Source organism: Lytechinus pictus, chromosome 2 (genome assembly GCF_037042905.1).
Source record: "Lytechinus pictus isolate F3 Inbred chromosome 2, Lp3.0, whole genome shotgun sequence".
Taxonomy (NCBI): Eukaryota; Metazoa; Echinodermata; class Echinoidea; order Temnopleuroida; family Toxopneustidae; genus Lytechinus; species Lytechinus pictus.
Genome location: NC_087246.1, coordinates 46,005,755 through 46,028,100, shown reverse-complemented (window position 1 = coordinate 46,028,100; position 22,346 = coordinate 46,005,755). Strand labels below are relative to the sequence as shown.

The 22,346-nt window shown below is 36.4% G+C and overlaps 1 protein-coding gene and 1 long non-coding RNA gene across 2 annotated transcripts; one reads left to right on the top strand and one right to left on the bottom strand.

Annotated features, from left to right (window-relative positions):
- Positions 1-844: 844 nt before the first annotated feature.
- Positions 845-11,998, bottom strand: LOC135153128 (uncharacterized). The gene is made up of 3 exons (XR_010292618.1): positions 11,910-11,998; positions 2,573-2,615; positions 845-888 (listed from the first exon to the last, which is right to left on the bottom strand). It is a non-coding gene; the product is annotated as an uncharacterized LOC135153128 (long non-coding RNA).
- Positions 11,742-21,353, top strand: LOC135153127 (ER membrane protein complex subunit 8-like). Its single transcript, XM_064094918.1, has 5 exons — positions 11,742-11,965; positions 13,822-13,898; positions 17,018-17,087; positions 17,348-17,445; positions 19,317-21,353. Exons 1-5 carry the CDS (start codon positions 11,762-11,764, stop codon positions 19,477-19,479), a joined length of 612 nt encoding a protein of 203 aa, XP_063950988.1. The 5' UTR covers positions 11,742-11,761; the 3' UTR covers positions 19,480-21,353.
- Positions 21,354-22,346: the final 993 nt, after the last annotated feature.

The following is a 22,346-nucleotide window of genomic DNA, read 5'->3' as shown; positions in this document are numbered from 1 at the left end:
GGGCTGATACATAGGAATGATAGAGATTTATGCCACAATTGGCTATCCATAGTAAAACCAAAACTTTAAACCAGAGTTTAAATCAAACCCGACTTCAGATCAGAATACGGGCCCATATGTCTACTTTCCATTTTGTCTACTATTTTCCACTTTGTCAAATTAGAAGTTAAACAATCATTGACTAAATGCTCTTAGACCAAGTGGACATTAGATGACATGGGTACAGCAGAACTGGATAAGACAAATTGGTGAATGAACTAAATGGCAATTAGACCAAGTGGTAAGTAGACGAACTTGCTGTAGAAAAACAAGGAGGATACCAAAAGTAGTGGATGAACCATATGTAGACCAAACACCAATTTACTTGTTAAGGCATGACTGATTCTACTAGGTCAGGCTATCACCGCATATATGAGAATATACTCCATGTCGAGACCAAAAGTCACCAAGCGGAACATGGACACTCTGTACATGTAGGTTCTACCCTTGATGGTTGAATGCATCCATCTATGTTTCTCTGCCTCATCTCGGCGGCATTGGGCGGACTGAAACCATGCCCAAAGAGGTGGAAAACTCAAAGGCACTTCAAGATGAAGAGGACATCTCAAGCTATAAGCATACCCAAGACTTGCGCAAGGTATTCATCTAGAAGAAAATATTGGGCTCGGAAATGGAGATGATGAAAAGAAATTCCTTCTCCATGATGTCAACTCTTCACGATTACACTTTGAATCTGTGCATAACACTGTCTTTGTGTCCTGGAAAGTCTCATAAGCAGCAGGGCAGATCGTTAGTACACTGGGGTTGGAGTTTGAGTCAGGAGCTGTCCGAAACGCTTCTTTATTGTCACCCTCTGTTTAGAGTACTTGTCGTCTGGAGAAAACCGGGCTGTAAATGTTCGAATGATACAAGAACAGGTATATTGCATTGGGTGATTTCAAGTGCAGTGTTGGTGTTGGGGTTTATTATATATGAAATAAGATGTTCTGTATGCTGCATCCATGGTTTACTGGCAACACCAAGTCATTAATTACACCAAAGCTTTTAGAGGTTTAAATGCTTGCTCAGTTTTTTTTTCATTTATGGCATGCCTGCATGGTTTTAAAAAATGCATATGTTTTACTCATCAATTTTACAAAAAAAAAAGGATTTCTCAGAAATGGGGTAACCCCACAGAGCATGCTCAAATCAAAAGCTTGCCACATCAAGAAAAGCTTTTCAAAGTGGGGAGTTATTACAAATTTAGATACAGAGATATTTCCCAGTGTCTGGGAGGAAGAAAATGGCTTATCTGTTCTGTTCTTGGAAAAAAATAGGGAAAGAAAGTGTAAATATCCCTTTTTCAGACAGTTAAAGTGATACTCAGGGCTGAAAATATTAATATTTAAATAAATAGACTAAAATTGACAGAGCAAATGCTGAAAATTTCATCAAAATCATCAAAAATATAACAAATAATGAAGTTATTGAAATTTAGAGTTTAGCAATATTTAGTGAAAACAGATATGCACGTCATCATTAATATTCATTGGGTGGGCTGATGTCACATCCCCACTTCCCTTTTTCTTATGTTATGACATGAAATCATAATTGTTTCATGTTTTCATACACGTGTAAATGATGTGTCCCCATTGTAATGGGGACACATAATTGAATTAAATAATAAAATAAGTTGCAGCAATAAATAACTAATGCACTTAATCAGTTGTCAATCCAATTGTTTTAGTTCTTGGTAGAAACATTTTGAATAAACCTAATTTCATATAATAAAATACAAAAGATCGAGTGGGGATATGACATCATCAGTTTGCTCATAGAATATTCATGAAGACATACCAAGAACTGTTTCACTGGAATAATGCAAGTCTTTACAATTCAATAACTTTGTAATCCGATTTTGATAAAATTTTCAGTATTGTGCTCTGTGAATGTAACTCTATTTATTGAGATATGAATATCTTCAGCCTGGAGTATCCCTTAAAGGCCACCGCACACCTTACGACTAGTCTGCGACCCGATTTCAGAATAAAATGTAATAGAATTTGATGCTAATATTGAGATTTGGAATATCTGTGTAATGTTCTAAATCATCGTACGAATACCTATGATAAAATTCGTGACTATGCTGTCATCCTTCTTAGAATAAAAGCGAATTTAATATCTAGTCGTAATGACGTCATAACAGTCGTACGATTGGCTACGATTTGAAACTAATTTGGACTTTACTCCAAAATAAGGACTTGTAATCTTTCAAAATTGTTATAATATTATTATTTCAATTAATTTTAACCTCAAATGAAATGATATGTTCCATTCACATCTTCAGAAAATGAGCAAAATGCGATTTGTTCCAAAATCGGTCGCGGACCAGTCGTAAGGTGTGCGGTCGCCTTTAAACATGAACAACAGCAGTAACAACATGGCTTTTGCCTTTTGACAAGAGTAATTAGATGTATTATTCTCTTGCATTTAGGGTATTGTATTGTTTGTAAGATAACAATACTCAATAGATGCTTAGAGGTTAACTTTTTTAAAGTCACTGTAGGCTACCTAACTTTTAGACTTTACTTACCAGGATGTGCTGACAATGTGGGCTTTCCATTGGGGTCCAATTTCTAACAAAGAAAGGATTAAATACAAAAATATAAATATTATAAACAGAATTGTAGACTGACCACTAATTCAAAACATACTAACATGACTAAGAAGGTGTTGCAAGAAAATATTTGCGATCAATTGCAAATATTCTGTTGCAATTTTACAACTGATAGATCAACGTTAGCTGTAGCAAATCAGATTAAACTTCTTGTTTCAACGAGCAGATTAGCAAACTACCACTAATTTACATCCAACTACAAGACATATGATTGATTTAGGGACCAAAAATAGACTTGCAATTGATCGCAAGTTTCTTGCAACACCCTATAAGGCTATTTATTAATTTCAGGTGTTTCTGTGCCAGGGATATCTGTCCCCCGGCCAGATGTTATGGAGAATGGAGAGTAACCTAGGGTTAGCAAATCTATTTTACTCTCCAATCAAAACACCCCCACCCATTCTCTCTACAGCTACAGATAGTAATTGTGTAGTGTGAGTGGGCTCTGGCTCACCTAACCCAGGGAGCTCCGGCCCGCGAACCAGGACTCGTCCGTGTAATATTAGGCAGCGGGTACTCTCCAAAATAGGGTAGAATGGGGTCGCAATAGCACCCCAAATAAAAGAGGAAAACATAATTTATGCACTTACTATGGATGAAGGTCTATCGTGACACAGAATCCTGACATCAAGGCACAAACTGGACCCTCAAAAAAAGAGGAAAAGTTCTGTTACATTTGTTCTCCTTCTTTCAGAATTGAAAACAAAATGGCCAATCGATACGGAGAACGAACGCGACATGGAGGTCTAACTTTTCCTTTTTTTGAGGGTCCAGTTTGTGCCTCGATGTCAGGATTCTGTGTCACAATAGACCTTCATCCATATACAAGTGGTAAAATGTACCACAATCTGGGGCAAGCGCGACTGCTCCCTAGTACTGAGGGGTGGCTAGGAGTCATACATACAATGTAGACATAGAATTGTACATGGATGGAGGATGTGTGCAATCCACTATGCATGTTTTGCGCGAGATCACCATTGCTATCCTTTTAGGTTGTATGGTACCACCTTGGTACCACCGTGGAATTGCGTAGATAATTTATTTAGCCCGCATACATTAAAAAAAATGTATTTTGGCATTGATCATTTTCGTTGCTATAATTTGATAAGGTATTCACTGAAGAGAATTCTCGTAATATTCCTTGTGTATTTATTACTCAGAGACAAATTTTCTTGTATTTGATTTTGATCAATTTTTGACATGGGGAATTTACACCATTGCTTGGTATTCATATTTTGTACCAAAATTGATTTAAATTTAAAAGAATGGTGTTCTAAATATCCAAACATGAAGATTGACTTCCAGTTGTGATTAGGAATCAAGAGCTGAGAAGCAGAGAAAAGTATTTCTATTGCTCAATTACTCTAACCCTAATCATGATTTGATTTTAACTTCATAAAGAGACTTCAAAGGAAAAATATCCTCAAGTGTTTTATTTTCATCTTTTGCATCTAGAATGACCATTCAATCTTTTTATGGTGCACTAAAACAAGTGAGTGAAAAGTGAAAACTATTGTTCTGATATTTTATTATTCACAGCATATTTTTCTGGGAATATTACCCCTGAATAAGATACTCAAAAATAAAAAGGAGGGGGTAGGGAATAATGGAAAAGTAAACCATGTCTCTGAACATTGTTACTTTTTCCCTAAAAAAAAGTTTAAATATATCGAGGAATGCTTTTGAAGTTAAGTTTCTTCTATCCAAGCTTAACATGCGCATATAATATACAGCACGCAAGGGGTGAAATGCTTTTGAATTCAAAGTTATTTCCATTTGATGTTTGTAAGCAGATCCCTCAGGTCATTGTGTTCAAAGCTTTAATACAAATTTACTCCCCTTTTAATTAAGCAGATGCATTAGATAATTTCATTCAGTGCTTTATATAGAAAGTTATTTCCATTGATCAACAGGTACTTCAATTAATTGGAAGATCTTCAGAAAACATCCTAAAATAAGCTATTGATCAATTTCCATCAAATACAAATGTATTTCTTTTGTTCAAAGTTTCTTAAGCAGACCCTCTGAATATTTAAGAGCAGACTTGAGAAACATCCAAATGTATTGTCTTCAACCCTGGTATTCCATTTAATTGCAGAACATACATAATAGGTTGGAATTGCTATTGTCTATAGAAAAGTAGGGCAATCTAACTGTTTAAGGGTGACACAAGCTATTCAAACTAAAGGTAAAAACATTGTAAATCGTTCACCTTTGGAGCAATTTCTCTTTTAGGGCAATGAGTTATGTAATTCACTGATTTGCATTCTTTCTCTAAGAATCTTCCAGATCTACAGTAGATACACATATAATCGGGGTAAGTGCATAATTTATTTTTCCCCAATTTATTTGGAGTGCTATTGCGACCTCATTTTGGAGAATACCCATGTCTGCCTAGTATTACACGGACGAGCCTAGGAGTCGACCGTGCATAACGATGGGGACACAGGACTAGATTGGGGTCGTAATGGTAATCTTAAGAAAATGTGGAAACAGAAATTATGCACTTACCACGATTATATGGATGAAGGTCTATCGTGACACACAAAACCTGACATCGAGGCACAGACTGTAACCTAAAAAAAACGGAAACCTCTCCTTCTTTCAAAATTTATAACAAAATGGCCTATCGAGACCGGTACCAAGGCTGTAGTGTATGAGCAAATTTGGCCAAGTCTATGCCCTAGTGCTATAAAACCTCGGTCTCGATCAGCCAATTTTTTTTTAATTTTGAAAGGAGAGGTATCGCGACAGAACTTTTCGTTTTTTTTTAGGTTCCAGTGCAGTCTGTGCCTCGATGTCAGGATTTGCGTGTCACGATTGACCTTCATCCAGATCCAGTAGTATGGCAGTGTATCCTATTGCCGGACACCTTTATTTCAGTGCTTTAAAAATGACAACTAGAGGAAATACAATCAAGAAAAATTCGTACTTGCTATTTCAAACATTATGAAAATTATGAATATGGTAAAATTATTTTATATTTATCAACCATTTTCTTTGCATCGCACTTGCCGCATACCCCTCCACGAAAAACAGTTATTTTCGTGCGTGACAAATTACATCATGATTCCGGACGCGCGCAGAACGGGTAAAGATATTCTTGATTATAATGATGTAAGAACAAATTTGTGTGATTTTTCTTCTTAAATATCATATCATGAGTAAATTCTAAGTTTTTGTTTGCTGTTTTTATATCGATTCTGAGCAAATGTTGGTAATAAATTCGTGTTTGATAACTTATTTTATTTTTTCTTGTTAGCTGCAATGCTGCATGTTTCATGGAACTTTCCAATATTATGCTCGTTCGTATCGTGACGGCTCTATACTCACAGTGAACCTCGCCAACGGGTACCTTAAGAACTAGCCGTCGACGATCACCCACATTCCCACAATACACCACACCTCATCATTCGATCGAAGGAGCGGACGAGATTGAAATTCGGCAGATCAGACCCATATTTCCGTTAGAAAATATATCAATTGTTAATGCAAAACTATGTTATTTGATATTTTAAGCATTTTCTGTCATTTTAGAGATAAATAAGGTAAAAGTTGGATTTTTTCGCCTTGTTTTTGCAATCCTGTTCTATGTATTGCTCTGTGAAATTGAATTGCGGAAGTCTTACGGTACGAAATTGCTTTCGAACGCAGTAATACAGTAGAGGCGCACGGCCAATATTGGAGACTGTCTCCAATGTTGGAGATTATCTCCAATATCAGAGACTTTTGTAAAAAATTTGGGTATCCAATTTGAGAGACAGTCTCCAGTTTTGGAGTCCAATTTCCTTTGTTTACATTTGCGGCAAAAGGATTACCTTTGGCGGCAAATAAAAATGTGATAAGCAGATTCCTCATGAAAAATTACCCCTTTTCACCGTCTACTTTTATTTTGATAAGGAATTTTGTTGTCAATCACATACAAAACAAATGGGCTTCTGACCTCAGTGAGACAAAATTTTGGGTGGAAAAAATCATACTTTTGTTGGTGTTGTTTCTTTTGTCCGTTTGCAAAGCAAGTCTCCAATGTGGGAGATTGTCTCCCCTACTGGAGAGTCTCCCATATTGGCCGTGTGCCTCTAACGTCCATGCGCAGTAAGTCGCCATGTGCAAATTTTTTACTGTTGCACCACTCACCTGTCACTGCCTGACTACAATGGTTCTAGAAATCTTTTGCAATGTTGAAAAGTGTCTTGTGGCATCTGATATTAATCCTCAGTAATTCCCTGAAATGCTGCAACGTTTGGTTAAAAGATCCAGCAAAAGACAAAGGAGCTTAGCGCAGTCAAAGTCAGCTTGCAAATTTGGATCCGTACGGTGTGAATTTAAGCTGCCATATTCTCGGGCGACGATTTGAGACGCCCACACTAAGCAATCGATGTTTCCAAAACTGCCCGCTCAAGTTACCAATATTTGGTATCAAAATATAGATGATAAAAAAATGCTCACGATCATTTCATTTTGAAGGTGGGGGTGACAATTTTTATCAAAATAAGAGGGGTTGGCGACTCAACGTATATCTCAACCCACGGAGAGGTTTCAACAACGCAGCTGAGTCAATGCACTTTTGTGTACGATCGGTGCGTGTGTGTGCGCATGCGCGATATGTCTGTGTAGTAAATGTATTGGATTTTTCGAATCGGCGACTCAAACTATACCCATCATTGTGTCTCCGTTCCGGAAGTGTGTAATTCATGATGTTCTTACTAAAAACTGTAGCAATTTCAGGAGAAAAGTTTATCATATATTTGAGAGGATTTGTGGATGCTTTCATCTCATACAAAGATTTGGGTAAGAATTTTTGTTGTTGTTGCAAAATTGAAGGTTGAACTTGAAGACTGCCGATGGCGACTCAGTGTGCATGGACGTTAGACTATAATATGCGCGTCCGGAATCATAATAGTGTCCGGTAATACAATACGTGACTAGTATAGTATAAGTATCCTAAGTGCATAATTTCTGTTTCCACATTTTATTAAGATTACTATACTATTGAGACCCCAATCTACCCCATTCCCGTGTCTCCTTCGTTATGCACGGTCGACTCCTGGGGAGTGTTTCAATATATTTTCATCCGACAAGTTGTCAGATCTGACATCTTTCCGTGATTTTGATTGGCCGAGAGGCACTGTTCCTATGGTAACTGTCGGATAAAACGTCCGACAAGTCCTTTCATGAAACGCCCCCCAGGGCTCCGGCCCGCTCCCTGGCCCTGGGTTATGGCTCACCATGACCGCATCATGCAGGCACGTGGCCTGGTATGCGCGCAGTCTTCGCTTCGGTCCCATCAATTGATATTTGAGTACTTTTGTCCGTATTTTTTTCTCTCTTTTCGAATTTATAATCTTAAGTTCCAACTCTAAAAGAAGATGAGGAAAATGGTCAATCGACAATACAAACTTACCTGAAGTGTGTACACACGATCCCCAGAATCATTCAAATAGTACATAAGATACATGATTGATAACAAAAGGGTTTTTCAAACACCAAATTCCGTACGATACTTCGCTTGAATTGTAATACATGTAGATGGTGTGGAACTTACGTATGGCACGCCGATATGGAATAAATATAAGATATATTATACTTGAATACATGTAAATATGTTTCTCTATAGCTTCCACTAATTCAATTTCACTCGAAGAAATTTATATTCCACTTTTAAAAATGTATTCCACTTTTCACAAAATTCATTCCACTTTGTCACTGAGATATGTTTCACTTTTTTGCCAAAATGCGCATTTCACTTTTTCGCAAAATTATATTTCACATACGTCATACTTATATCACAAAAATCTATTGAACTCTTAATATATTTCACTTTTCAAAAAAATACATTTTACTTGAAAAAAATCTATATTTCAGTTTTCAAACAATATATGTCACTTTTCAAAATAATATACTTTACTCTTAAAAAAATAATTTCACTTAAAAATATATATTTCACTTTTCAAGAAATATTTAATTTACTTAAAGGAGAATGAAACTCTTGGAGCAAGTTAGCTTTTGTGAAAGCAGAAAAATCAAAGAATAAGATCAACAAAAGTTTGAGTGAAATAGGACTAGCAACCCAGAAGGAAAAACCAGTAAGACCAGTAAGAATTTTTACTGGTTTAATTCCAGTAGAATTTTACTGGTTTCCAGTATATTTTTACTGGGCCAGTTGATTTTTAACTGGACCAGTAAAAATCAACTGGAGACCAGTTCCAACAATTGCATTCCAGTTGATGCAATTAGTAATACCAGTTAAATTGTTTTTCATCAAACTGGTGTTTCTGGTCCAATAAATGGTTTCCAGTAGATTTTTACTGGTTTCCAGTATATGTTTACTGGACCAGTTGATTTTTAACTGGACCAGTATAAATCAACTGGAGACCAGTTCAAACAATTGCATTCCAGTTGAAGCAAAGTAATAATATCAGTTAAATTGTTTTTCATCAAACTGGTGTTACTGGTCCAATAAATAATGATTTTATTTCAAGTCAGATCATTTGACGAATTATGGAAAATGAATCTTGCAATTCAGAGAAAGTTATTATCGTTATCATCATTCTTCTTATAATTATCATAATTATTATGATTATTATGATCATTGTTGTTATCATTCTTATTACTGTTATCATTTTTATCGATATTGTAATTATTATTATTAATATCATAATTATCAAGTATTAACATTATCATTAAAATAATTATTTCCTTTAATTATGATTAAGATCAAAGCAAGATACATTCCTCTGATATAGTCAACTGGTCTAAAGTAATTCATTGTTTGAAATTGAACTGGTCAAGACCAGTAATACCAGTAATTCTGATGATGCTGATCACGTGGTTTACCTCATTTGCATATTTCCTATTTAAAAAAGAAAAAACAGGATTTAGAATGGAATTATCCTTACAATGGCACTCATTGTTGTTTAAAAACTTTCCAAATAAATGTGTGAACTAATTCGCAATGAAAATGTGTAATTTCATATATCACATTTAAAATAACAGCAGAAAGATTAATTTACTAACCATCTTTTCCATCACATTTCACAGACCATGGTATATAACAAACCAAATGCATGTAATAAATTGATCCAGTAAGAGTACGAGGACCAGTTTGACCAGTTCGAGGACCAGTTAGACCAGCAGAAAATACCAGTAAACAGACCAGCTTGAAGACCAGTACGAAGACCAGTGATACCAGTAATAACAACCACCAGAAACAAGACCAGTATAAAATTACAGTAATTCAAGACCAGTTTAATTTTTAACTGGACCAGTAAAATTTTAACTGGACCAGTATGACCAGTTAGACCAGTAAACCGATGTTCCAATTTCCAGAGTTACCAGTTAAAATTCTACTGGTCTAACTGGTCCAGTGGAACTGGTTTTTCCTTCTGGGAATAGAAGAGTTATGAGCATTTGAATGTCAAGATCACTAATGCTATGGAGATCCTCCTATTGGCAATGCGACCAAGATCTTTGATGTCACAGATGAACAACACTCCCCTTTTGGACACTGAAAATATACCCCAAAACATCTCTTTTTGCTCATTCTAATCATATGACAAACGATTCATCAATGATATAATGTTGTGAAACCTCTGTACTTGTCCTCTCATAAAGAGGGATAAAGAGAACACCTCACCTTGTGATAGACTCTATAAAAGTGAGAATATAAGTGAAATAAGTACTAAAGTAATGAGGGAGTTGTACGTGTGTGACATCACATATCTTGGTCGCATTGCCAATGGGAGGATCTACATGGCATTAGTGATCTCGACATTCAAATGCTCATCACTTTCTTATTATTCATTCAATCTTCCACAAACTTTCAACAATATGTTTCTTTGATTTTTCTCTTTGATATGGATTCAGCTGGTTTCAAGGGTTTCATTCTCCTTTAAATAAAATATATTTTACTTTTCCAAAATATATTTCACTCTTCAAAAAAAAAAAATTCACTTTTCAAAACAAAATACATTTCACTTTTAAAGTAATATATTTCTCTTTAAAAAACATATATATTTCACTCTTCAAAAAGGTAATTTTACTTTAAAAAAAAATTATATATATTTAAGTGATCAAATGGAATAAATTTTGTAAAAAGTGGATTACATCTTTAAAAGTGAAATATAAATTTCTTTGAGTGAAATGGTTTAGTGGAAGAGAAACTTAGTCAAGTATTGTATTACCGGACACAATCATGATTCTATTACTGCGTACGAAAACAATTTCATACTGCAAGATTTCTGCAGTTCAATTTACAGAGCAATACATGGAACAAGATTGCAAAAACAAGGCGAAAAATTAAACTTTTACCTTATTTATCTCTAAAATGAAAGAAAATGCTTAAAATATCATATAATTATAGTTTTGCATTAACAAATTATATATTTTTCTTTCGGAAATATGGGCCTGATTTGCCGAATTTCAATCTCCTCTGCGCATTTGGTGTATATTGGGTGATCGTCAATGGCTATACTCACTTTACTCAGTGCGTGAGGTTTACCGTGGGAAAGCCGTCGACGATCGACAGCGTATTGATAGAACTTGATGAGCATCACGATACGAATGAGCATAATATTGGAAAGGGTCATGGAACATGCAGTTAACAGTAACATGAAAAAATGAAATTATAATGAGCAAACACAAATTTATTACCAACATATAACTGCTCAGATTCGATATGAAGAAAAGCAAACAAAACCTTAATATTTATGCATGATATGTGAAGAAAAAATAACTCCAATTCTTTCTTACATCATTATTAATCAAGAATCTTTACCCCTCCAGCGCGCGTCCGGAATCATATGATGTAATTTGTCACGCACAAAAAATAATTGTTTATCGTGGAGGGGTATATGCAGCTAGTGTGATGCAAAGAAAACAGTATATCAAGTAATTTTACAATATTCATAAAAATTTGGAATAGCAAGTGCGAATTTTTCTGGAATGTATTTCCTATAATCGTCATTTTAAAGCACTGAAATAAAGGTGTCCGGCAATAGTACAATGCCATATTTATTCAAGTGAAATATATCTTGTATTTATTCCCTATCAGCGTGCCATATTAATGTATATTCGACGACGGTCGGTATATATGATCGAGAAATTATGGCAGACTTCAAAGTGAAACTCCGAGCATATGCTAAAACAGTCCTTCATGCAGCGAAATACCCTCATTGTGCCGTAAATGGAGTTCTACTTGCTGATAAGGAAAAATTGAAGGACGGAAAATGTTTGGAATTCGTAGATTGCATACCATTTTTTCACCATTCTCTTGCGCTTACTCCGATGCTGGAGGTGGCTCTGGTACAGGTAAGATATTGTTTAGTCCCACCCATCTGTTTTCTCGGGGGATAACTGGAGCGTTTCATCAACATTTTTGTCCGAGCTGTGACCTGTGTAATTTATATTGCCTGTGAAAAGAAGCTTATATGTAGATTCTAAATGGTGAAGATGCAAATTGTAATAGTTGCCATATTAGTTGCCATTTAGAAGAGGACATAGTCATAGCTCTGGCAGCCGTCTGTTTCGAGGAGTTTTTAAACCTTTTAAATTTTTTTTTTATTTCTCCGACTTCTTTCATGTCTTACTTTCTTACTTAACTTAGTCTGACTTAGACTTATAAACGTTAGTTAGCCAGGACTTTCGCCCCTGAGCGCTGAGCTGAGCTGAGAAGAGATTTTTACTTTTCTAGCCCTAAATCATGTATGGGATACAACTTCATTTCTGACATTTCTACGATATTGATGTCATTTTTAAACAAGTACACTTGGGCAAATCGTCCATAGACTGTGTACAACGGATAGATCGTCTCCGCACAGCTATTCAGAGACCGCTGATTGGTCAATCGCGCAGATCACGCGCACGTCATGACTACATGGTTGCCAAAATAATTCCTTCGGACTGCGTGCAGAAGTATCGATAGCAATAACGATATCCGGTCATGTTGTGTAAGCGGGAAATGGTTTTGGTTTGTGATCGGATCGATCAAAAATTATCGAAACTCTGCGATTCCATGCATATTCACGTGACGCTCCGAAACCCGGAAATCAATTGACTTTGTGCACGTTGGGATAGACGCTAATCTACAAACTCCAACGAACACGATGCCATATCGACGGGAAAACTTGCCACCATGTTTACGTCGCCATCTTGATTTCTTTGTCTTTCGCTAATGGCTACAGCACACATATCGCGATATGGTTGGTATGCAAGTGAGGAGACTGATGATGTCATCCACTCACTATTTCTTTTGTATTTAATATTATATGAAATATGAAATATTCTAATTTTTTCCATGTTGTCCTGTGAAACAAAATTTTATTCCTCCCTGAACTGTGGAATTACCTTTGTTTAAACATTTTATGGTGCTGTGAAGTTGATCCTTGTTTTCAAATCTGTAAAAATTGAAATATTCTGTAATTCAAACAATAAACAACAAAATAAATAGTAAGGAACATCGTCTGTATCATTTGCATGCCACTGAGTTGTGCATATATCACTGTTTTGTGAAAAATAAGCAAAACTTTGAAATGTCATAACTTTTTTTATTTTACATCCGATTTTGATGAAATTTTCAGCGTTATGCTAGTTTGGTTTTTCTTTATTCATTCAAATCAACATTTTTCTGGGGTGGACTTGACCTTTAAGGTATAGAACATGGAAAAAAATTTGACATTTCAATAATGTCAACACTTGTGTTCAAGCAAGTATGAGAAAGGGTTATTAAGTAATATTGATGTCTTCATTTTTATACGCTCATCCTAGACGGGACGTATTATGGTATCACGCTTGGTGTCCGTCCGTCCATTGATTTTGAGGTCAAAAGGTCAAAGTTCAAGGTCACACTGACATGTTTTCCTCAATACCCTTCTGCAGTCCTTGTAAACGTGATAACTTTAGTTGAACTTATCCTAGGCTCATATAATTTGGTGTGTATGATACTAGCATAGATCCCAGCAATTCTATTGATTTTGAGGTCAGAAAGGTGAAGTCGCCACCTACCACTTTTCTTGCTTGACCAATAGCACCATTTTCCGCGTTACAGGCGGGCATATTATGTGCTCACCTTAGCGATACTCATGTTTGAATAAAGAAAAAAAAAGATTGCAAAAAAAAAACTAAATTCCTTTAAATTGTAATCTATTTTATTTCACTTTGTTTTGCAGGTTGATGCTTATTGCCATGCCCATGGACTCAAGATAGCAGCATACTATCAAGCTAATGAACTCTTGAAAGATATAGAGTAAGTTGCATTTTGAGAAAATGTATACAAATTTATCAAAGAGAAGTTTGAATAGCACATGGTTAAGAGATTTCTTTGTGTGTGTGTGATTCAGCAGTGAAAGAATTGCAGGTCCAAGTTGTTATAAAGTCGGAAAGTGAATCACAGATCTCGGCTCCTGTAAGTAGACACTTGAGCCTGAATTCACAAAGGTGGTTTTTAAAACCACCAGTTGTAAACATGGTTTATGCAGATTTCCTGTATTAATTACACTTATTTACCGCGTATATTAAAAAATGTCCAATGCTAATGTGCGCTTTTGTCACAGTGCGCAAAATTGACGCCTGTTGCGGTGGTTATCCACGCTAGTTTTATTCATCAGTCTACTGTTCAAAACAGTGGACTCATTAATAAAATGACTTACTCAACCATGGCAACACGCGTCAATACGGCGCATTGTGTCAAAAGTGCGCATCAGTATTGGTAATTTTTTTAGATACGCCCTAAATCAAGCTCACTGGTAATTTATACAGGAAATCTGCATGAACCATGGGTTCAAGCGATGGTTTTCAAAACCACCTTTGCGAATTCTTCTTCTGATAAAGTACAGTCCACCGACTAGTGTATTGTTGTACTATGTAACAAAGAAACAAAATTGAACCAATTTGATTGTTGATTCTCTAGGTCAGCCATTCTCAATTACTTTTTTTGAAGCTCCACATTTCTTGTTGAGAATCTGTAATGCTCCACTATCCATTACGCAAACCAGCAAAGTATTGCTGAGTGGGTCCAGATCAAGGCCCCTGGTGGGGGTCGAGGGGGCAGAGCCCCCGGAAGTTTTAGAATATGAGGCCTTTTAAATTGCCCAGAGGGGTTCTAATTAATATGAAAAGAAGAAATACAAATGCCAACAAACTACACAATATTTATTAAAAGAAAAATGATTAGTGACTTTTTCACAACATAGGACCTATATACCAATGATACCACTATTTCAGACTGTTCTGCACCAGATCTATTGGCTGAAGCAAGTGGCTTAATGAGTAAAAAAAATATTGAGGGGGCTAGATATGGTAGCTGAAGCAAAAATGTTGAACTTTTCAATACAAAAATCTATATTTTGACATTATATTTAGAAAATAATACAATATTCCACTAGCTCTTTCCCTTGACTTTTCTTTCCTTTTCTCCTTTTTTTTTTGGCCGTGAAACTGGGGGACCCAAGTCCCCACCCCCATCTGGACGCCAGTGGCTGAAGTTACATTTCCAGATTTTGCAAGGGCTGAAAATCAGGCATTGCACTGCACTAACGCCCCAAACTGCCCCCCCCCCCTCTCTACAACTCACGTGCAGTATCATTCATTCAGTTCGTGTTAAGCAAGAATGCATGCAGGCAATACACCTGAGCATATTTCACTTTTACAACTTCGGATTTTAATCGGCTTCGGAAACAAAGTTTCTGCTTGTTATGTCCCAAATTCATAATCTTTTATGATCAGGATGTTCTTTGAATATCATATTATTTGATGTTTAACCCTCACTCTCCCGGGGTATTTTGATTCTTGTCATTCCCGGGGGGGGGGGGCCATTATGGCCCCCCCCCTAAGATCTCGGCCGCCGATCGAGCGAGCGACGCAAAAATTTGCACGCTGGTAGTTTGCGATGTAATCTACAAGGCTGTATGGTAAAATTTTCCAAAATAATGAGATTTTATTTTATATGAATTAATTATGCTAATTTATGCATAAATCATACTTTTTGCTCTAATTCACTAAATAAAGCTCCTAGAATGCTAATTTTTGGTAAAAATATTCTTTGTAGCATTCTTAACAATCGCAATGAAAAAAACTTCGGTTTGGAAATCAATTTCTTATGTATTTTATTGTTTTATGAATTTCTTATGTATTTCTATGTTTTTTTACTTTTTGTCTTTTATTGTTTTTTCAATGGAAATCATTCCAGACTTAATTCTGACCATAAACAAGGCAAAATTAATGAAGTTTAATCAGTAAAAGTAGAAATAATGATACATTTATGAATTTTGGCTAAATACACAATTTGCATTGGATTTGTACATGAAATCACGTTTATGAGCAATTTTGGGTCTGACATGCACTTACATAATGTTGCGTAATGTCGTAACCGTGTACCCGGGTGTCACAAATTTGGTCTCAAAATTTGCGTGAGACTTGAAAGTAAAAAGTCGGTAAGCGGCGAGGTCAAAAAATTTTGCGCAGCAGATATATCGCGAAAATTGTCGAGGGGGGGCCATTATGGCCCCCCCCCCCGGGAGAATTAGGGTTAATTCTTAACCAAAACGTATATTCTAGAAATGCAAAATTACTCGCCGTAGAAATAGAAATCCTACAAACAGGGCTTTCAAATCACTTGTGTGGCACATAAACTTTGTACAGCATAGAATAGATAAAAAGGAGAACACCATCGATCCTCCATAATAGGGGTTATCGAATGCTAAATTGGACAAAATTTTAGGAAATCAATTAGCAATTTAGTGTCAAGTAAAGACTTTTTGTTTTCTCTTTGTATCAAAATGATCACCAAATCCTTAGTTCCAGGTCACTGGTACATGTAGATACTTTTTTTCTCCCCAATTTTAATTTTTTTTATACCGGCTCCCAAGCGCCACTCCACAAGGCTCGGTGCGCCACAAGTGGCGCACGCGCCACCATTTGAGAATCCCTGCTCTAAGTCTTAGGCCAAGTCAAAAGCTCTGACTTAGAGAATATATTTCAAGAAACAAGCCATGAACATACCATGGCTTCGTTGACTTTCCAAATCTGTTCTCTTTTGTTGCATGAAAAAATCTAATCAGTCAGAACTTAATTGTTACCAGCTATTGAAATTGTAACATTTCATTGTATAAAAATAACTTCTCATATAATGTCATCAATGATGGCTCAAAAGAAAGGAGGAATTGCCTTCAAAAGCTTATAACAGGGTTTATCATTTAAAGTCAAATATCCACATGAAAATAATAATGTGTATGTGTGTGTAGTTTAACAAATTATCTTCCACCCCTAGCATTTTCTTTTCTATGAATAATTGAAATTAATTTGAATTTATGTTTTTGTGTGTCAGTTATTTATAATTTTTCCGTTTTGTTAATTTCCTTTTTTCAGGCCAGATTCAATAGCAGTGAGAATAGCAGACAGAATAAATGATAACTCTTCAGATTCATGTCTTTTAATGGTAAGAAATCATCTCAATCTTGACATCCAATCCCCTCCCCCCCCCTATACACTAAAGCATTATTTCCTTAAACTATTTCTTCATTGTACTAAACATACTGACATAATTAGAAATTAGTCAGATTTTAGTTTTTTTCTCCTCAAATACTTAGTTTGAGGTATTATTTTAGCAATACCACAACATTTAATCACCTTGTGTGTTACAAATTGTTTGATATTTGTTTCTTTCACCCCATATAAACTACGTTTCTGTCATGGCAGATTGACAACACAAAACTAACAGGAGGATGTGAGAAGAGTGCCCTGAGACTCTATACCTTACAGGATGGTAAATGGGGTTATCGCGGAACACAAACAAGGTAAGCTGCTGCGATGACTAATCCTTTTCTTAAGCTATTGACTCCTGAATTATATAGTTCCAAACAGCTTTTTACAGGGACCAATCGATTCCAGAGTGCAATGGGTTAACCTGTTCACTGCTGAATTCCGTAGTTCCTAAAAGCTTTTTTACAAGGACCATTGAGGTTCCAGTAGGCGATGGGTTAACCTATTGACTACTGACCAAAAAAGTGGTAGGGGTGTGCCGCGGGTGAGACAAAAAACGGGGGCCTTGGAGCGGGCTAATTGTAAAAAGGAGGGTCCTCGGAACGGGCTTCGGAACTACAAATATTTGTGAAAACGGGGGTACTTGGAACGGATCGCCAGCGTGTGATGAGTGCGTATGCATCCCTATGGAACGGGCATGCGTGCATGATGCAGCTAGCGCGGCCTCCGCCGGGTGCGCTCGCGCAGAGGTGATGGTCGGACAGCGCCCTGCGGCCGCTTTTCACCAAAATGCAGCTCCTTGTAGCAGATCAATGCGACCGGAACGGCGTAACGAAAAATATGTGAAGCTTTGGAGCGGATTTCTTTCTTCTTTTTTCTCGATAAGAAGAAAATGCTATGCTTTGGAGCGGCTTTCTTTGTTCTTTTTCTCAATAAGACAAAAATGCTATGCCTTGGAACGGAAATTTGAGTGTAAAAATGGGGCCCCCTCCGCGGCACATACCCACTATGCATTATATACTGAGTGCCCCCCCCCCCCCCCCCCCCCCCGGGAGTTTAGCCAAGCTTCGTTCGTGCAGCCCTTAGAAAATTTACCATGTGGGCTGTGTGGCTGGCTACGTATACATGTACACTGTATGTTACCCTAGTAAAAATTGCATGCAATTCATTCTGTGTGTGAATGACAGAAAATAACGGGAGGAAAGTGGTTTGCAATTTGAGTCATGGAATATTTTTTATGTTTATGTTGGACCAGTGAATTTGACCATTTCTGGAAAAGTTACTGGCCCAACAATGGTTTTTATTACTGGTCATGTCGGACCCATAAATCTTGCTAATTCTGGAAAAATTACTGGCCTGACAATGATATTTTTTTACTGGTCATGTCGGACCAGTAAATCTTGCTATTTATGAAAATCTACTGGCCCGACAGCGATTTTTACCGGTCCAGACCGGCGCTAGTGTTGAGCCCTATGTTGGTTGTTAGTGTTATTCACAGTTCAGATTGCTTTCCCTCGCTCCAACACATAATATGAGTGTACAAATATGATCAGTTATTGATAGCTGAACACCGAGTAAGATTCATCCTAGCACCAGCTTCTGTGCTCATATAAAAACTGCCTAACACTAACACTAAAAGGTCAACACCAAACTTGAAACTACCCAATGTATCTAATGGGATATTCTCCTGGACATGGAATAGTGGGATTTTTATTGTGATATAAGGTCTTACCACCCCAGCAAACTTAGGCTGGCTTAGATTCTAAGCTAATTTATCATGGTTTATCTTGACGTTGCTATGTATCCAACAACATCATTTATATGAATTAATGCACGACTAGTGACTTGTTCTTGTTCCAGATTAAAGACACCAAATTTTCCTGTTTTAACATACTGGGAGTTAATTTCCTATAACCCTAGTCATTTAAACAGATAACATGTGCATTAAAGAAAGTTTTTAAAGTTTCAACAACAAGAATTTTAATGTACAGAAATCTGATTTCAACTTGAACTGATGGGAAGCAATATGATTAAGGATCATCTGATTTGGCATACAAGAACAAGTGCATCTAGTTGTGTGTAAAGTTGTGCTTAGCTTGAAAACTTCTTTATGAAACTCCACCCAAATTTATAGCAGTTTGGTTTAAAAATATCTATTTGCTTTCATTCCCATTTTAAAATACAGTAACCTGAAGTTGGACAACAGTGAAACCACTTTAAGGATCACATCCGATCTTCTGCGATCGAGAGCGTACAGCGATCTAGTTGACTTCGATACCCATCTTGGTGACATCTCAAAAGAATGGCAAAATCTTGAGCTGAACGCACAAATTGAAAACTGTTCATGATGTAAGATAAATGCCTGCTTTATCAGGGTGAGGTCTAAAATCAGTAAATTGTTGATTGGTATACACCTACTTTGTCTAATATCCATTTGATCTCACCCTCTGTGGTTTAATCCCGATTTGTATGCAACCTGTTTGTCTACTTACCATCTGGGGCCTGTTTCATAAAGAGTTGCAACTGTTGTAACTTTGCCATTATGGCAACTACCATGGTAACCTTGATTTTTGATTGGCTGCTGAGCCACGTTGCCATGGTAGTTGTCATAATGGCAAAGTTACAACAGTTGTAACTCTTTATTAAATGGGCCCCCTGGTCTTATCGTCATTTAGAACATTCACCATTTTGTATAATTCCCAAAGACTGTTGGGCTATCTCCATTTCGTCTAATATCCACTTGGTCCAACCACTTGTAGTCTATGAACTGTTTAATGAACCAAATTTTAATTTGATAAAGCAAAAAAGGTTTACAAAGGGGATATTAGACCAACTGGGCATTAGGTTAATCTATGAGAATTAGTCTTAAGTGAGTATTAGACTAAGTGTAGTGTAGAGCAAAGTGATAGTAGACTAAATGAGTTAAAACCATGGGGTGGTATTCTGATAACTAAACCTAGGTTTAACCCTAGTCTTAACTAGAATTTCAAACCACACTTCTATGGAATGCCGGGCTTCATCATATTTTTCTATATTCATGCCAATTATAATGCATCAATTCATTAAAATTCCTAATATTTTTGTTTAATTTACCATTTCTACCCATGTCATGACTCAATTAATTTTTTAACAACTTTTTGCAGCGGATGAAAATAATTTTTAATTGGTGAATGAGTTGACAACTGGCACTCCATATAGTGTGGTCTAAGTTAACCCAGGTTTCACCAAATCATGGCTATCTGAATACCACCCATGTTTTATAGACCTGAGAAGTAGACCAACTGTAGACCAAGTAACTGGGTTCTGTAACACAAAGGTTAGCAATTAATCATACGCTTGATTTTCACAATTAATTGTACATTGTAATCAATACAATCAATTGTAGAAAAATGTTTTTTACGATTGATTGCTAAGCTTTGTGTTACAGGCCCCAGGGCCCCGTTGCATAAAACTTTTGCCGGTCTAAATTCTAAAGCATTTTGCTGGGTGTAAGAAAGTTATTGTGCTGTCAAACTAAAGGCTAATTATGTTATTTTGTGTAAAATGGAATATCAGTTAAAAACGTAGGGAAGCTATTCTGGAAATTGTTTAATTTTTTTCTTTTAAAATGTATTTTCTAGTTATCAAAGCACATCTTATCACCTAGGTGGAAGCTGCAGCTACAGACCGTCTTTGCTGTAACCAGTCTGATGCTCTTACACAAAACGCAAGCAATAGGTGTGATGCAGCGAGATTACTAGCAGTTGCTGTTGAGCTGCCGCCTGTACCCCGTGTCTTGCTTTCGTTGTTTCCTTATTTTGAACGACTGTCCGATGGCCGTTTTTTTTTAACGAAAATTCTGTGCTGAATCTTAATCAATTAAAAGAAAACAACTGAAAATCAAGACAAGATGGTACGGGCACTGGGTAATCCATTGTTTGTAGTCTTGTCACATCAGATGCAATGTTTAGCATGACAGCAAAGATATACATGCAGCCTCCACCTAGACCATAGGCTTATGAAAGCACAGTTGAAAATTGGTATCAGACCTGGTGGGTGTTTCATTAAGCTGTTGGTAAGTTAAGAGCGACTTTAAGAACGACTGGTGAACCTTTCTTGTGCGCTAAACAATCACCAATGAACGTTAAATGGTGAATATCATTTACCAGAAGAAAGGATCACCAAGTCATTCTTAAAGTCACTCTTAACTTACAAACAGCTTTATGAAATGTCCCCCGTGTAACCACCATCCTTTGACCATCTTGCAAGCTACAAGTGTGTGGCGTAAAGCAATGGTCATCCCTATTCCACATTGCTGTGTGTAATAATCCAAGTTTAGATGAAAGAAAATTCAATTTCCAGAATACTGCCCCGGAGAAGTATTTCACTATACCCAGGAAAGTTGTATATTGAAAATTTTCAAAAAGAATAGGATAGCGTCTTCTATTCATATTGCAGGTCGCAATTGTGACTGGAGAACATAATGTAGAAACTTGATGAGATACAAGTTTTATTGATTGTCAGTGTTATTTGTAATCAGTTTTATAGTCTCTACACTCAATTCTAAATGTAAACTTTGATTAAGTGCCAATTTGTGATCATTGTTTGCTCTTAGTTTCGAAATTTCAGAATCAGATTTGTTGTGATTTTTATTTTTCAAAAGCCATTCCAATGTAAACATGTTGATGTTTTAAGAGTTTCATGAAAACTTCTCTTCATACACTTAACCTTATGCCTAATCGTAGACAATCGAGATGCAGGAAAACTTTTACCATAGGAGAAGAAAATTATGAAATCAGGTTTTCTCTCTTTTTGATAAAATTTTCAACAGTACAATGTGACATTTCCTTCACACTCTTCTGGTCATTGGATCCCCAGAAAGAGAATTTGAACATAAATGATTTCCTGCCAGGTATGGAAAATAAAATAGTTTTTGAAGTCTCCTGATAATTTCATTAGATCTGCACACAAGTCCAATTATATATATTGTTAAATCCCAAATAGTAATTCTTATAGGCCTTGAAGTTGAATTTGAAAGCACTTGACCTATTTTACCCAAAGCCTCAACTATCTTCCGCAATTGCTGGGGGTTCAAATCTTTATGACTGCAAATATGCATAGGGCCTATTCGATTCCAATGCATATTATGATCACTGCTAGCCTATATAGTATAAACTTTTCTCACCTTGGTTTCTTAACCCTGGACTATCATTCACCCCATGCTGTCCTTAACCCT

What these genes read in the sequence shown, in the direction of transcription:
- LOC135153127 (XM_064094918.1), top strand. Translation starts at nt 11,762, where the DNA reads ATGGCAGACTTCAAAGTGAAACTCCGAGCATATGCTAAAACAGTCCTT. An exon ending in TGGAGGTGGCTCTGGTACAG is followed by an intron (nt 11,966 to 13,821) that starts GTAAGATATTGT and finishes TTTGTTTTGCAG; the next exon opens with GTTGATGCTTATTGCCATGC. An exon ending in TATCGCGGAACACAAACAAG is followed by an intron (nt 17,446 to 19,316) that starts GTAAGCTGCTGC and finishes TTTAAAATACAG; the next exon opens with TAACCTGAAGTTGGACAACA.